Source organism: Leucopleurus acutus, assembly GCF_964270905.1.
Source record: "Leucopleurus acutus genome assembly, chromosome: 7".
NCBI lineage: Eukaryota > Metazoa > Chordata > Mammalia > Artiodactyla > Delphinidae > Leucopleurus > Leucopleurus acutus.
The window spans coordinates 64,496,400-64,514,387 of NC_139150.1; the positions used below are offsets into that span (position 1 = coordinate 64,496,400).

General features: G+C 40.5%; 1 protein-coding gene across 2 annotated transcripts in view; it reads right to left on the reverse strand.

Moving 5' to 3' along the window:
- The window catches only part of TTC39B (tetratricopeptide repeat domain 39B), a gene marked incomplete at its 3' end in the record, with an annotated part of 131,524 nt that overhangs the window by 58,921 nt on the left and 54,615 nt on the right, over positions 1-17,988 (reverse strand). The window contains exon 3 of one of the 2 annotated variants that reach the window (XM_082842853.1): positions 6,887-6,982. The exons of the other annotated variant lie outside the window; for it this stretch is intronic. Coding sequence (XP_082698979.1) covers positions 6,887-6,982 — 96 coding nt within the window. The remainder of the gene's footprint in view (positions 1-6,886; positions 6,983-17,988) is intronic. 2 annotated transcript variants of the gene reach the window in all.

The following is a 17,988-nucleotide window of genomic DNA, read 5'->3' on the forward strand; positions in this document are numbered from 1 at the left end:
CTACTGCATTCAAGAGCCCAGGAGCCCCTTTGCTTCAAGACCCTCCATCAAAAATTTCTTATTGTGTACTAATTCCACTAAAACTGTGGTCCTAGATAACCTGAGCTCAGACTCGCAATGCCATTTTCAGTTATTTACCTGGAGATGTTGTTTCTGTCCTCTGAGAACTCACAATTTATACTGATGCTATGTTGGGTAGAGAGGTAACTGGTGACTTTTTTTCTCCTCTTTCTATATTATTTAAACTCTGTTCATGTCACTTTTATGATGAAATTTTGATTTATAAAGATTTTAAAACATAAAAGTAGTGTTATAAAGAAAAAAGTCTCATCTCCACCAATCCCCAGCTCTGAAGCCTTGAACAGCCCACCTTACCTCCCTAAGTTTCCGTTTCCTTATCTGTATGATGGGGATAGTCAAGCCTGCTGTTACTACTTTATAAGGTAGTTATAAAAATCAGGTATGCTCATGGAAATAAAAATATAAGCACTTATATATACTGAGGCATTAGTATAATTATCTAAGAGTGTCAAACTGCCCAACCTTGCCTGATAAGAACCACATACACACTCATACTTTATGACCTGGCGAAGCTTCTCCACACTTTGCACATAATCTAATGACCCAATATTAACCCTATCTGCTTCATGAGAACTGTTGCTTAAAGGCAGAGAGGGGATTTTTATGATTTGTGTTAAAATGAATAGAAGTCTAAAAAACCAATATATAATAATGCTGTACTTCTAAGTTCCTTGCCTCTTTTACTTGATAAATCAATTATTTAAAATAAGTGCACACCCAATCGAACAGTTAACACTTTTAAAATGTCCAAATGCATCTCTAATACGAACTTATTTAAATCCACTTCTATGTAATAAAGGATCAATAGTAATAGGTAAGCATTATGAATGTTGATGGAGCTATCTAGGAAATTTACAGATGAGTTAGAAAGTTAACAGCTGTGAGGGAGGAATAGTTCCTCCCACGCCTCAGATTTCCCTGAGGCGGGCCTTGGCTGGATAACACTCCTCTGCATAACACTCGCACCTCTGCATTCCTCTTCTAGGAGAGGAGTTACCTGATTGGGCATAAGTGACCTGGCCCCCTTCCTATAGGGAAAGTGGGTACATTATAATCTATACTCTCCCCAGTGCGGTGAGCTGAGAAGGGCAGGTTCGACCCCACAACCCTCACCATCCTCACCAGGGAAGCTTGCAGTATAGCACCTGAAGTTCATTCAGAGGTGTGTCAAAAGCCCATTTCTCCAGGCATCTAATCTACGTCCTCCAATACAGTCTTTAAGAATAATAAAGCTGAGAGTCTGATCTCTATTGATCTGACCCCTTTACCAATATCTCAGCTGGCTCTAGACTTAGGCCAAAAAGAGACAGTTCTTTCAAAGAACTAAACACTTAAGATTTATAGGCACAGAATGGTAGCAGGGTCAGGGTTTACTCTTCAGAGACCTTTACCAACGTGTGTGGGAGTACTCAGGGTTCTTTCCCAGGCAAATCCAAGATCGCATCTGTACTCAAGAACTCCAGGCCAACATGCGTCAGGCCTATTGATTCAGCTGTGAACCCAGAGGTTCAAGGAGCACGCACAGCTGGACAACCAGACTACAGAGACCCCCAGTACAACTCATTAACTACCCAAGGGAGAGAAGGGACCCAATAAGTTCACAATCTGTGGTAGGCTGTGTAGACTTTTAGGCAAGTCACTTAATCTCTCCAACTCTGTTCCCTCATCTAGAAAAGGGGTATGAGGATATGACAATATCTACTCAACAGGTATTAACATTGCTGTTAGGAAGAGCAACAAAGAAGATATAAGGTCAAAATGCTCCTAAATAATGCATTTAAAGGAATAGGGAAATACTATTATTTTTTAAAAGAATAAACATGCCTAGTCTTTCCTCCTGAATCACATGCTCATCATTCAGAACCAAACAGGACAGCAGAGCTCTGATCAGGAGCCACCCCTATGTGCCACAGTGCTTCATGTCATGTCTATTTTAGTAGATCTGTTAACTAACAGCAAGGGTGGTGTTTTTTGTTTTAGTTTTTTTTTTATGAATTATTTATGTATTTATCTTTGGCTGAGTTGGGTCTTCGTTGCTGTGCGCGGGCTTTCTCTAGTTGTGGCGAGCGGGGGCTACTCTTCGTTGCGGTGCGTGGGCTTCTCATTGCGGTGGCTTCCCTTGTTGCGGAGCACGGGCTCTAGGCGTGCGGGCTTCAGTAGTGAGGCTCACGGGCTCTAGAGCACAGGCTCAGTAGTTGTGGCACACGGGCTTAAGTTGCTCCACGGCATGTGGGATCTTCCTGGACCAGGGCTCGAACCTGTGTCCCCTGCATTGGCAGGCGGACTCTTAACCAATGTGCCACCAGGGAAGCCCAAGAGTGGAGTTTTTAATCAATTGTTCCTAAAAAGCACTTAGTCTACAAAACCAGAACATGATACATCAAATTCCTTTAAATTACCTGTGCTTATTGCCTTTTCCTCCTATCCTGACTTATTAATAAATACAATTATAATAAGCTGCTCTTTAATAGCCCATTGGTATGGTAATAATTTAACCTTTGCCCAATCATCTCTAATAAAACTTATTTTGAAGTGGCTTCTTTCTAGCAAAGATTGCTAACTCCCCCTGGTTTTTCTTACTAGTGAATGTGCTGGTCAACCGTAAACAACGAAGCAGAAGCTCCTTAGGGTAATGCCTAGTGAGTCAGAAAGAAGCAAGAAAGTACAGCAAGAAGGTGAGATGCACACAAAAACCCTGTCTCAGCTTTCCTGAACTCAGTCCAGAGGTTTCCTTCTTAAGCTAGGAAGGATTTTTCCAAGACGAGATGATACACATGTCTTAATAGCATGGGAAATGTACCTAGTACCTAAGACAAAAAGGAGGTCAAAGAAAACTAGGATGAACTCTATATAATAATGTCTGGGTTAACTATCCCGCATTTCTTTCACTATGGTAGCACACACATAATTAAAAATTTACCATCTTAACCATTTTTAAGTGTACAGTTTAGTAGTGTTAAGTATCTGTACATTGTTGTGCAACTAACCCCCGGAACGTTTTCATCCTGCAAAACTGAAACCCTATACCCTTTAAACAGCAACTCCCTCTATGCTGCATTCTTGACTAAACAATCCAAGAGAGGGTCCCCTCCTTTCTCTCACAAGCCTCTAGTCAAATTTTGCCCATAACCTTAATGATTTAGCCATTTGAAAATCTCATCCTACTAAACAGTCTTTAGAACTCAGGCTTCCGGGTGACCAGAACTCCCTGCATAACTCTGGGATTTGCATATGCCAGCCTTTGTCAGGTAATAATTAAAGCTACCAATGGTCTGTGCCCATGCTGAGCTATGGTCTAGGCTAGATAAGTGAAGTATTAAAATGTCTGTAAATGGGTTTCCCTGGTGGCGCAGTGGTTGAGAGTCCGCCTGCCGATGCAGGTGACACGGGTTCATGCCCCGGTCCGGGAAGATCCCACATGACGCGGAGCGGCTGGGCCCGTGAGCCATGGCTGCTGAGCCTGCGCGTCCGGAGCCTGTGCTCCGCAACGGGAGAGGTCACAGCAGTGAGAGGCCCGCGTACCGCAAAAAAAAAAAAAAAAAAAAAAAAAGTCTGTAAATGGTTTGCTCTCCATCCCTTTAATCCTGAGATGCTATACCTCTGTTCTTCCTGCTTTCGACAAGTTTCTCAAGTAGATCAAAAAGACAAAATATACTTTGTCTTAGAGATTTAAAAGTGGGCAACCTTGTCGTCATTACATTTCCCACGGAAGGCCAAACAACATGTCTCTCAACTCAAAAAGATATGGTAAGAGGAGGAAATAATGGGAAGGCTCGGAGCCAGGGTGGAAAGTCTTTCCTCCTTTTTCCAAAGGTGACTTTAACACACCTGCTTCTGGGTGTCAACAGGTATGAACTGACGAACACAGAACTTAACAGATGTCTGCAACTTTGTCACTGGTGCCCTGGAAGGACACAGGCGATAACTCGAACTCAAAATATTTCAGAGTTTTGCAAGGCATTTCAGTTAGCCATGTACTGCTCTCGACATCAGGATCCTTGCATGGAAAGATTCTTTCCTGGCTCTTTCAAGTTGAAGTATAATCAAAAGAAACCATGGGGCTTCCCTGGTGGCGCAGTGGTTGAGAGTCCGCCTGCCGATGCAGGGGACGCGGGTTCGTGCCCCGGTCCGGGAAGATCCCACATGCCGCGGAGCGGCTGGGCCCGTGAGCCATGGCCGCTGAGCCTGCGCGTCCGGAGCCTGTGCTCCGCAACGGGAGAGGCCACAGCAGTGAGAGGCCCGCGTACCGCAAAAAAAAAGAAAAGGAAAAAAAAAAAAGAACCCATGGTTGTCAAAGCACTTTTAAGACTAAACAGATGAGAGGGATTACAACCAGGGAAGCAAATGGGTTCATCATTAAAGATGCTCTGGCCAGGAAATGAGGAGATGGAGCATCAAGATGCAGATCAACCACTGCCTGGCTGAGGCACCTTGGGCATTGGCACCTGCCATCCAGGATTGCTCGTTTGTGAAATAGTGACTAAACTCCCTCCTTGACTGCCTCACAGCTTGTGTGGAGGAGCAATACACCGGGTGTCAGTGGAGCAGTCACACGGGGAGTATACATTAGCTAGGGCGCCATTATGCTCTATGAGGTCTAACTACCCACAGACTTGCTCAAGTTAGAAGCATGGCTCAACTTTGCAGATGTCCTTCTGGGCTGCTTCACAATAAATTTACAAGTGCTTGTTTTTACAAATGCATTAGAAGACCTGTTGATTGAAAGGCAGAGTAGGAATTTTTATTGTTTCATTTTTTTAAAGAAAAATCTTAATTTTAATAATTTAATTTTAAAACGAAACCTACAAATGCTAATACTATACTTCTTACGTTTCCCTCCTGTTTCTTCCTTTATATGTCTTTAAACCTTTTCCTCTCTGCCCTCTTTCCAACTCAGAAAACGCACAAATCTCACTCATTTCTACTTAAAGTAAAACCAGCCAAAAAGATAACTTTCGATCTTGTTTTCTCTCCTGAACTTCTCCCACTCCTTCTCTTCATAGGCAAAAGCTTCAAAAAAGAGTTGACTCTCACTTTCCCTACTCCCCTCCTCCCATTCATCTTCCACTGCAGCCTGGCAAGGAACCCTCTAAGCTAAAGGTCTATGATGACCTAACTACAAAATACAAAGGATGCTTTCCAGCCTTTATCCACGTAGACGTCTTTGCAACACCTGGCTCTACTGACCTCATTCCAGAACTCACCCCTCCCCAACCCCTTGCCCACCTTGCAGCTACCATCTCATTTAATCGTCCTGTCCCTCAAACCTCCATAGCTCTGCATGAAATCATTCCATTAGCTGCTCCTTCAATGTCTGTGTTCGTGGGGCTTCCTTCCTTCACTCTCTTCTCATTTGTTTTGCTCTCTCTTGGAAAGAGCACGTACAGTTCATGCCTTCAAAACTACACATATGCTGAAAATTCCCAGTCTACCGATACAGCCCAGAGCTCTCTCTGAATGCTATGCCCTCAATTTATCACTGCTTTCAGTAATATTTTTAAAATTTATTTTATCCCAGCTTTCAAACTCAGCATTATATAAATGTTGATGCAGTGGTTACCTAGGAAACTATCAGATCAGTTAGAGGACAACTATGAGGGAGGAATACATATTTCTGAAGATAGCTCAGATTTCCATGAGCAGAGACATATGAAATTAAAAAGTAATGTGGAAAATAAACGCCTTCAGATCCTGAGAAGTTATTTTCAACTTCATCTCCATTCCTCAATCCTTATAAATATCGCACCGCTTCCTTATATTGTGAGGGTTGGGTCCTAAGACAAACCGCCAAGCCCATGAGTATTGTGAACATACTCAAAAGTAGCTGAAATTTCAAATGCAAAATCTAAAATGCCGAAGACGTGCTGTATAAAGTTTAATCAACCCATAAGGATAAATGGAAGGCACTTTTTCATGGTATAAAATAAAGCTTTAACAAAGTTGCCTTAATAACCGAGAAAGGAACAACTTACATATTCAAAAAGTGACAACTGGCTAAAATAATTCTAAAATGGGCGTAAAGGAACAGTACTTAGCAATCAAATATGATATTATAAAACACATTCAGTGGACAGGAAAAATGTCACGATGTATTATGCTTTGAAGTGGGTTACCAAAGAGTAAAATTAATATGATCCCAATTTAGAAAAAAAATTAATATCTCTATATATGAAGAGAAAAAGAAAGAATACACACCCAAAAAACAGTTATGGTGATGGTAATACATATTTTATCTCTCCTTCGTGCTTTTGTATATTTCCTGAATTTTCTATGACAAATGCTTCTTAAATGCACTTTTCAGCCAAAGTTACAAGAAGAATACAATTAGAAAAACAATCACAATACAATGTTCAATGAAAAAGGTATGGCTACATCTATATCAAGGAGCACATGCCTAGAGAAAAGACTGGAATGAAATATACCAAAATTCTAACAGTGCTCATAATTCTTCTTTCCTCCATCTTGCCCGATGCTTGGCAATATGGTTACATTATTTCATAATAAAATAAATGGTTAAAATTTTAAAAGATAAAAAAAGGCTCAAGAGGGAGTTGTACCCCAAGAGTTGAATTTGGTTTTGTTTCTGCTTTTATGTAACAGGGTGACCTACTCACTAAATCCCTTAGGAGCTCTGAGACTCCTTCCCTAATTTGTAAAATGGGCACTTATACCTGCCCAGGCCTCTCTCCACCCTACCCATTAGTAAAACACAAAGCCCTATCTAACATCAACACTGCAATTTACCCAAGGGTTGGACTGCTCTCCCCAGTCCCCCAGGAACACCCGCACCCCCCCCTTTCCTGACCTTTTCACATTAGATGTTCGGTGCTGTCCGGATGCCTGTTTTGTATCAAACGATGAGAAGTGTTGGCTGCTTGTTGCCATATCTACACGAGAAGCCCTGTTAATAAAAAAGCAGTGAGGTTGTTACTTCTTTGTCTTACAGGAAAAGTTTACATAGATTAAAGTATACAACACAAGTCCTTCAATTATTTATATTATCTCACTTCCATTTCTTATCAGTTTTGAAAATCAAATAGCAGAATCCACTCAGTTACATGGTGAATATTCCTGAAATACAGCCCCAATAAAATAAACTTATTTTTCTTTATATTCCAGTACACAAAAAAGAAATTAATGAAATCACCCCCCAAAACTCTCCACCCAAAGATAACATTGTAGCTTGTATATATCCTTCCAAATCTTTTCCCAAGTAAATCTATCTATCTATCTGTCTATATTTTTCTTGATTGAAATGGAATATTACTGTAGGGGAGGAAAAAGTTTTTGTCAACCCTCTTAGGGTCCCTGGCTGGGTCTGGAAATTAAACTGACAAAGACAGATCAACAAGAGAAAAGCACACAAAGTTAATTGAATGGTTACAAGTACGTGAGAGCCTTCATAGGACGATAAAGACCCAAAGAAGTGAGCAGAGCAGAAATCTTTTATACCTTTCTGACAAAGAAACAATACATTTGTCAAGAATTGGAAAAACAAATGGTGAAGGCCTAGGGGTAAATGGTGAAGGAATAACTTGGAATAAATAAGGGTTAATTTAACAAGATTTGTCTGCAGACTCTGAGCTGTACGAGTCTGTCTCCAGTAAAAAAAAGAATTTATGTCCCACCTTTAGGCAGAAAGAGGGAACTTTTTCAGTGTTTACTGCTTCTTGATTGCCTTCAGCTCAAAATGATTTTTATGTCAAAGAGGCATACGTATTTTGGGATAACATATTCTGGTTTCCTTTATTATATGCTTACTTTATCCTGAATCTTTTCTTCTCAACAAATACAGAGTTGCTAGTGTCCACATAGCAGTCTACTGAATAGAGGTAACATAATTTGTTACCTATCCCTCATTTTGAGGCATGCTAGCTGCTCCCAATGTTTGGCAATTATCAATACAAACAATACTGCAATAAGCCCCTTTACTCACTTGCCTGATTATTTCCTAAGGATAAATTCTGGAGTGAAAGGGCAAGTATTTTGTAAAATATCTTATGTTTTAAAAACTGCCTTGTTTCCCATTATATATTTATACCACAGAATGCTGAGGTAACATAGAGGAGCTGGAGACCAATCTGGTTTGCAGAATCTTAGGCCACATTTTGACCTAGATCTACCGCAGAGACACACGCAGAGGCAAGCCTACTGGAGAGAAGGAAACTTCCATAGAGCTTAAGAATAAGCCCTGCCCTGTATATAACAGAATCGTCAACCTCCCACTGACGATTAACCTTAACTGTCCACAGCCATAGAGAAGAGAGGAAAGGGCTATTGACCATCCCTTTAGGAAAGCTTCTTTTTTTTAAAATTCTAAGATGTCAATGCCCTTATTGTACATTAAGTGGAGTATGATTATATTCTACCTTCAGACTTCCCAATACCCGGTAATATTTTATATTCAACATTCATCTTTTCTTGAACATGTCAAGTTTCCTAAATTTCATATATCACGTTAGGGGAAAATCAAGGTTCTTTTCACAAGGGTGGTTGGGTGTGGGTGATGGGAGACAAGAAAACGCCACAGTTAAGTGGAAATGTAGCTTGAAGGCATGTTATTTTCTATCACAAGAACTTCTTACCAGGAGAATGGAGGAAGCCCTAAGCACTTAGGTAAACCAGACTCCAGGGTACTGACTGACATCTCAGTTACAAGCAGGGAAAGAGGAATAAGATAGATTCAAAGGGCTGTCTAGCCTTTCAGACCATTCTTGCCTATCTGTTCCCTTACAGATTCATTTATAAGGGCTAGAAAAATATGTTCTCTGAAATGTATATAAAAATGTCCCCATTTCTCATGTGCCTTATCTTTAATTTTAAAATTCTCCCCAATATTGAAATTTTTATATAATCAAAATTAATATTTCCCTTTAATATTTCTGATTTTGAGGGCATACTTAGGAAAACCTCCCCTCCACAAAGATTATATAACATAATTTTACCATGCTGCTTATTTTTTTAATATTTAACATGTTGATCCATTTATAATTTGAGTATATGGTACAAGATAGTGCTGTGCATTTTTCTTAATCTTTTGCTATTTTTCCCAAGATAATTTTTAAAAACCTGTATCATTACCCCAATGATTTGACATACCATATATATAAAACACTAAATTAATTAAGTTCTGCTAAAATCAAGTCTGTTGTGTCAGGTAACTGTTGCATGTTTCAAAGCTACAATTATAGCATCTTTACCAGGCAGAAAACACTTAAATTTAGCAGAACTTAATAATTATTAATAAAACAATACTAGATATTTTTTCATTTTTCTGGGGTACAAAAGTTTAGTTTTTTATGCTTTTCTATACATGTACATTAAGTCCCAGAAATTCTACAGTATTTTAAAATTCATATTAGTATCACAATAAGTACATCATGCTACAAACTGATTTTTTTATTCAGCTTTTTTTATAGACCTAATTCATTCACTTACTAGATAGTAAACTACTATCTAGTATTTTATCAAGAACCTATTTTCCCCTTTTTTATGAGAAATGCTTAAATACATAGAGAAAATAATTTAACACACAAGTATATCTAGAATCCACTTTTGTGTACAGTGTGATCTAAATTTAATTGTTTCCCCTATGGATAGGAATTATCTCAACAGCAATGAATAACTCATCCTTCAGCTACTCAGTAGCTTTGAAATAAGATTAAAAAAAAAAGATTGCATGCCCACTCAATACCATCTTGGAGCACTGTCTAACAGGCCCACCCAAGGAATATTTCATTCTATAAGGGATATATCCTTGTTTGACTTGCTATTTTCTATTGATTAAGGTCTATATTCTATAAAATAATATGTTAACTTGCAGATTTTTTTGGTCTGGTACATATGCAAATAATTTGGTATGGTTATGGTTTTATTGCCTTGTAGGAGATTAACCAGTTTTGTATATAACAAATCTTATTCGAACATTTTTCCTTCAATTCCCCAAATGCTCTTGGAACGGTTTCACCATCTTGATGATTTCCTCATTGATAAGTAAATGTTTGACATGCGTTCACGCTAAAATTATCACACTCCAACATAATGAATGACGCTGTTATCTCTAACCCAGGGCAGGTTTCCATACATGTACAGGGCAGTTTCAGGCACTCTTTGGATCCATTCACTTATTTGCCTCTGTCTGCACCATTCACACAACTTTCATTAGCTTGGCTTTATTAGATCCTATATGACAATGGGCAAGCCCTCTACTTTATTAAATGCTCTTTGGGGGAGGGGGGGTGTCTGGGACTGCTATTGCAAATTCATTCTTATTTACAAGTTTTAGAATCAGTTATTGTAAAGTTCCAAGAAAAGTCCTGCTGAGGTTTTGAGTGGGACTTCATTATATTTTCAGAGATTTTGCAGAGAACTGGAAACTTTACAATATTATATTTTCCACATCTATACACATTTATTCAGGTCTTCTCTTACTTCCTTCAATAAAGGAAGGAAATATACATAACACACTGCACTGAGGTACGTGTACCCTTGCAAAGACGCCATGCTAGATGTTCCTTATATTGCTTTAGTTTTAGAATGTGTACCAACAAAGCAAGCACAGTGAAATTTTAACTGAAAAAAATGACTTGTCTGTTCTACTTCTGAGCATAACCTACACGTTAAACTCAAATGTCAGGAAAAAAATGTATTTTTAGCTAGAAAACTATTGTTATTGGGTTTATAGAGGCTAAGAAAAACAGTACCTCGTATTTCATTTACAGGTATAGGTATGCTAGAAAATGTGTCCTTATTTTGCCCTGATTTTACTTCTTTAATTTCTATACGTTTTTAAACAGCTTTACTGATACATTATTCACAGACCATACAATTCACTCACTTAAATTAAACAATGTTTTTTAATATTCATAGATAGTATGTCACTTTCACCACAATCTAATTTTACATCTTGTCACCCAAAAGATACTTTATATCCATCCACCAGCAAACGCTTCACATGTCCCTCCACCTCTAGCCCTAAGAAACCACTAATTTACTTCCTGTATGTACACATTTGCCTATTCTGGATGTTTTATATTAATGAAATTATATAATATGTGGTCTTTCATGACTGGTTTTTTTCACTTAGCATAATGTTTTCAAGAGTCATTTGAGCTGTTGCACGTATCAATACTTCATTACTTTTTACTGCCAAATAATAATCCATTGCATAGATATAACACACTTCATTTGTCATTTCATTAGTTTATGGGTATATGGGTTATTTCCACTTTTTGGCTATTATGAATAATGCTGCTATTAATATTCATGTACAAGTTCTTGTGTGGACATATACTTCATTTCTCTTAGTATATAACTAGGAGTGGAATTGCCGAACCCTATGGTAACTCTATGTTTGACATTTTGAAGAGCTGCCAGGCCATTTTCCAAAGTGACTGTGTGATTTTACATTCCCACCAGTAATGTATGAAAGTTTCAGTTTCTCCACATCTCGGACAACACGTGTTACTGTCCATCTTCGGGGGTGTGATGGTATCTTATTGTGGTTTTGATTTGCATTTGTCTAATGACTGGTACTGAGTACCTGCTTAGCTACATATTAACCATTTGTACGTCTTCTTTGGAAAAATGCCTGTTCAGGTTCTTTGGCCATTTTTTAATTGGGTTACTTGCCTTTTTATTATCGAGTTTCATACCGCTCTAATTTTTAATCACTAGGTAGAACTATTCTCAGATGAAAAGCTTACAGCTTCATTTTTTATACTTTTTCTCTCATGCAAATCACAGTTAGCAGAATCAAGTCAAATTTAATTTCCCCCAATAAATCCGATACAATGAGCTATGTTCCTGCACGATGAAATATAAGCTAGCCCATTTAAAAAAGAAATAAAATAAAATTTCAAAAATTAATAAAAAGACACTTAATATCTTTGAGGCTTTTTCATCAAAGTTAAAATCTCTCTTTAGGGGACGAGAGAAACACATGAAGAAAGACCAGTGGGTGTGCTCCAGGAGGCACCATTATGAAAACTACAGTTGGAATGGCGCCCACTGGAGCTATGACACAGGACTCCAGCGGCACCACCGGCAGATTTCCAGGAAACCTACTGCTTCATATCATTGCCCATATGACCAACCTGTCTTTCTTACCAAAGAAAAGTGCTCATCAGACCAAATTCTGTCCCATGGATGATGTTTTCAAATAGCCATTCTCATGGCCAGAGATCAGAGGAAAAAGGGAGGTGCTACTCCTACTGCTGGGAGAGCAGAACAGCCCAGAAATTACCAGGCACTCCCCAAATACATGTTACTGGTAACTTCACCCCCTCGCCTGCTATGCTATCAGAATCAAAGGAAATGGGCTTCCCAGTGGCACAGTGGTTAAGAATCCGCCTGCCAACACAGGGGACACGGGTTCGAGCCCTGGTCCAGGAAGATCCCACATGCCACAGAGCAACTAAGCCCGTGCGCCGCAACTACTGAGCCTGCGCTCTAGAGCCTGCAAGCCACAACTACTGAGCCCATGCGCCACAACTACTGAGCCTGCGAGCCACAACTACTGAGCCTGCAGGCCACAACTACTGAAGCCCGTGTGCCTAGAGCCCATGCTCCACGACAAGAGATGCCACCGCAATGAGAAGCCCGTGCACCGCAACAAAGAGTAGCCCCCGCTCGCCACAACTAGAGAAAGCCCATGTGCAGCAACGAAGACCCAACGCAGCCATAAATAAATTTATTTAAAAAAAAAAAAGGGGGGGGGAAAGCAGCACACACACAAAAGCCTGAAGAGGGCTAACAATACATTTGTCCTGTCTACCTCACAGGGATGCTCTGCAGAAGCAATGCATTCCATTTTGTAAAATCACTTTTTAAACTGGAACATGACATAAATGTGGTGCTGATGTTGTTAGAAGATTAAGTGATTGGGGCCAAGAACTTCCCATTAGACAGACCACTGCACTCCTGCTACTCAGCAGTTCAAGTTTCCCTCAGTCACAGCCAGAGGTCACTTAGTGGCACTTCGCCACTTTCCTTAGTCCCTCAAAGGAGGGATGCAGACCCTTTTCAGGATGCAGAGCAAATGGAGGTTTTCAGCATAACACTGAATGGGGGTAACTGTTTATCATTTCTTTTAAAACACCACCTAAAACAAAGATTAGCAAAAAAAGAAATTTCTAAAAAGCAATGGTGAAAACAAGCTTTCCTTTCATTTGCCTCATGATCCATGAAGGAAAGAAAAATTAAGGCTACCCAAAAGTTTTCCAGGCTAGATAATGTGTCTTTCCTCTGGGTTCCATGGTCAGAATTTAAAACTCATCATAGTGGGCTTCCCTGGTGGCGCAGTGGTTGAGAGTCCGCCTGCCGATGCACGGGACACGGGTTCATGCCCCAGTCTGGGAAGATCCCACATGCCGCGGAGCGGCTGGGCCCATGAGCCATGGCCGCTAAGCCTGCGCGTCCGAAGCCTGTGCTCCGCAACGGGAGAGGCCACAACAGTGAGAGGCCCGCGTAACGCAAAAAAAAAACAAAAACAAAAACAAACTCATCATAGTATGATGAATGGTCTACTTTTCAGTTGCTGTGAGTAGCTTACAAGCTTTTTAAGGACAGGGACTCTCTTAGCCCAGAGAAGCTCAATAAGTTTTGGTTGAATGAATGACATTTGTATTTATTCTATATCTATTAGCACCCTTGTGCCAAACACAATATCAATACTTGGCATTTTATGTCACTTATGTAGATCACGGAAAGTATCCATGAAAATCATGGAGTCCTCATTCACAAGCAAGCAGCTATCAGTAAATATTACGGCTTCCCCCACAAACATCTATTAGAGGAGACAAGCAAAACACAAGGGGAAACATACAAATACTCAGGTAATTAAGCACCAAAGCTTAATTTTCTTTAGCTCTTCAATGTGTGGCTGTTTTCATAGTGGTGTACTGTATATATTCATATTCAGCCTGTGGTACCAAGTGGGCACATAAAATGGTTTTGTTATACAGGGATGACATTGCCTTTAAAAATAGCTAATATTAAAGATGGGTGATGGCACATAATGCTGTATATTAAGGCCCAGTTTGCTAGCTCATGGCAAGGCTCAAATTCTGACCCACCCAGTAAGCTAAGAAGATAATGACTACAGCCCCAAACCACAAGAGAAAGTCAAGTCTGGGTCCCACATTTCCCTGGTTTCTAAAATATAGTCACCTGTAATGACCTGAAATAAGATATTCTATAACCCACTAATCTAAAACGATCACCAAAGAAATCCATTCATACCACTTGAATGGTCACTAAAGACTTTCCACACCAGGTATTCCCTGGTAGCACAGTGGTTAAGAATCTGCCTGCCAATGCAAGGGGCATAGGTTCGAGCCCTGGTCCGGGAAGATCCCACAAGCCACGGAGCAACAAAGCCCATGCACCACAACTACTGAGCCTGCGCTCTAGAGCCTGTGAGCCATAGCTACTGAGCCCACGTGCCTAGAGCCCATGCTCCACAACAAGAGAAGCCACTGCAATGAGAAGCCCACGCACCGCACCAAAGAGTAGCCCCTGCTTGGGGCAACTACAGAAAGCCTCACGCAGCAACAAAGACCCAAGGCTGCCTAAAATAAATAATTTTTTTAAAAAAAGACTTTCCACACCTGTGAACTGATGAACTATCAAAAGAAAAACAAGCTATGCATGAAACTCATGTCAAATTCTTGTTCGTATCATCTGCCTATAGATGCAGTCCTGCCCCTTCTGTCTTTCCAAAGATATAAGTGTAAATTTTGTGTTGAAAAGTAGAAAGCAAGTCAAAACGATAAGAAGATCTCTGAGCATGAGGTCAAAAAACCTATAAGCATTTTTCATATGCAGAGGGCTCTGCGACTTTATTAAAAAAGAGAGGGGGCTTCCCTGGTGGCACAGTGGTTGAGAGTCCGCCTGCCGATGCAGGGGACACAGGTTCGTGCCCCGGTCCGGGAGGATCCCACATGCCGCGGAGCGGCTAGGCCCGTGAGCCATGGCCGCTGAGCCTGCACATCCGGAGCCTGTGCTCCGCAACGGGAGAGGCCACAACGGTGAGAGGCCCGCGTATCGCAAAAAAAAAAAAAAAGGGGAGGAGGCTGCCTACATTCCCCCAATCAACCCATGGCTAAGAGACACAATACAACAGCCTGTAGGAGCACAGATTGGCCAACTTTTAGCACCATGGAGTCACAGTCAGCACTCTGAATTACTTTGGGCAACTGATTTAACGTTTTCCCACCTTGTTTTCCTTCTCTGTAAAAGGGGAGATCAATTAACACGGTTGTTATTTAAGATACAAAGACAGACTTTCTGTGGGTACCGGACCTGACACAGAAGACATTTTAAAAAGGATCTAATCCATTTCTTCTCCACTAAGATATGAAAACGATGACACAGCAAAAAGCTGCTAAACCTCCCTCACTGCTTTGTTCAGGAAACCACACAGAGCCTCAAAATCCCTTATCTCATGACAGGCCTCAGAGACTTCTGCTAATCAAATAGAGATTTGATGCAAAAAATGGGAGATTAAAAACCATACAAAGTCACAAGTGGGTTATAATCTTATAAATTTGTTTATGATGTACTGGGTTGGAAATCAAAACGTATTTTCCATTAAAACAACGATTGATATATATCTATACCAATGTATATCTCTATGCATGCGTTGTGTGTGTGTGTGTGTGTGTATATATATATATATATATACACATGCATATATCTCTATGTACATTCATATGTATATGCACACAAATATGTTAAATTCTCTACCTACGCCATCAAAGCCTATTTAAGCCCTAAATTATAAATAACTGGCCAGAGTCTTAAGAGTCAGGAGCGAGACGACTTCACCACTCATACTTTAGTGACACTTCAGTGGCTCATCATGGCCCTTGCCACAGTTTCTTGGCAAGGTACACTTGGTACCTGTCTTTCTCTAACCAGACTATCCTCACTAGAACTGCAGGCCTCTCAAGCTTCTTGGCAAACCCTGAAGAGATCATAGTGAAGGGGATCAGAGTATGTCACCCCAAAATATATCATTTTCACGTAAAGATTATTTTGAGGTGAAGGCAATTAGCTCTCTGCTCTCTTCCTTTCTATCTAAAATCAGGGTATCAATTTCCTTTTGTAATGATGTCTCCCTCTCCCACACCAGGAAGAAAACTAGTCCAAAGATAACTCTTATCACCTGAGAGGACTCTTAGCTGCATAAAAAACTTACTAAACAATTCTTCTCTAACATACATTTTCTAATCATCTTCCCATAACTTACCCTCATCCAGAAGCCCCCCAAACTCTTTTATTTAGCTTCTTCTCCACACTTCATCATTCTTTGTTTAGATGGTAAATAAGCCCCCAATTCTAACCACCTCCTTGAGGCACATTTCTTTGTGAACTTTCGTATGTGCATATGCAATTAAACTTGTTTTTCTCTTCCCTTGCTAATCTGTCTTTTATCCATTTAATTTGCAGGGCCCCTAGCATGAACCTAAGAGAACAGAGGAGAAAGTTTTCCTCTCTTACAATGGTCTCTCATATCTCAGGGTCTTTGCCCTAATAAACTCTGCTGCTACACCTGATTGCCACTAGTATCTAGCAATATCAGCCTCAATTCAGACATCCCCTCCTCCAGAAAGCCCTACAAGGTCAGTATCTCTCTGAACTCCTGCCATCACCCAGGTGTAGGTTGGTCATCCCTCATCTTTGCTCCCACAGAACCCTGACCTTCTCCATACTACAGAGTTTATCCCATTACATCCCAGTAACAGTTTCTTGAATAAACTGAAGTGCCTGAATGAATATTAATAAGCCAAGATATCTGCTCTGTTTTCTTTAAAAAAAAAAAAAAAGTCCTACCTAGTTCACTCTCAAGTAGTAACCATCTGGCAGCACAGGGAGACCCCTGAATCGGGGCTGTCTGGGCTACCAGGGGTGGTTCTTCAGAGCCAAGACCAGACAAACACTTTACAGGTTCAGGTTCTTATTGCTACTATCTTGTTTTTGTTTTATTTTGTTTTGTTTTGTTAATTTGGTTGGTTGGTTTGGGTCTGTTGTTTGCTTTTGATTCTGGTTTTGATTTCTTAGTCTGTATCTTTCCAGATACTGCAATGGAGTGAATGGTGACTAGGAAATCTAGCTACTGGCCCCATTTTAAGTACTGTATGATCTCTATCTTCGCTCTCCCCAATCTGTAAATTGAGGGGGTAGTCTAAGAATGGTCCCTAAATCTCACTGCCCATAGTCCTCAGGGACGCCTGTAATAAACACAGTTCTCCCTCCAGAGCTCAGATAACTCTAATAAGCAGCCAGGTTTGGGGACCACTGGAAGGGGCAGAGATGTGAAGTCAAGTCACATCTGGGATCGAGTTCTAATTCCTCCACTCACTTCCTGTGTGACCTTCAGCAAATTACTTAACCTCTCTGCATCTCCATTTACTTGCTTGTTACGGCAGAGATAGTAACTAGTTTATAGGATTGAAGGGAAGATTGATGCACACAGAGAGTACCAATTAATGGCTGGCCCACCGCAGATGATCAGTAAATGGTACTGAGGCCCCTTCCCCCTCAGGTGTATTCTCATGGCATCCTATCATTTCTCTGCCACGGCCCCTAAGAGCTTCCAGAGGGCACGGTATCTCTGTCTTACTCTCCACCCCACCCCCAGTGCCCAGCACAGTGCCTATGGCAATGCCCAACATTACAGCACACACTCAGTATTTACTGAATAACATACTAGAATATACTAACATAACCAATTTCCCTCCCTCTCTCAATAGACTAGACTGTGACCTCCTCCAAAGCAGGGCTTATTCCTTATTTACTGATCTAAAAACCAGCACTTAATAGAGTGCCTATCACATGCTTGTTGAACTAATTCAATTATTTTCAAAATCTCTTTCCAGGTCAAGCATACCAAGGATCTGTGGC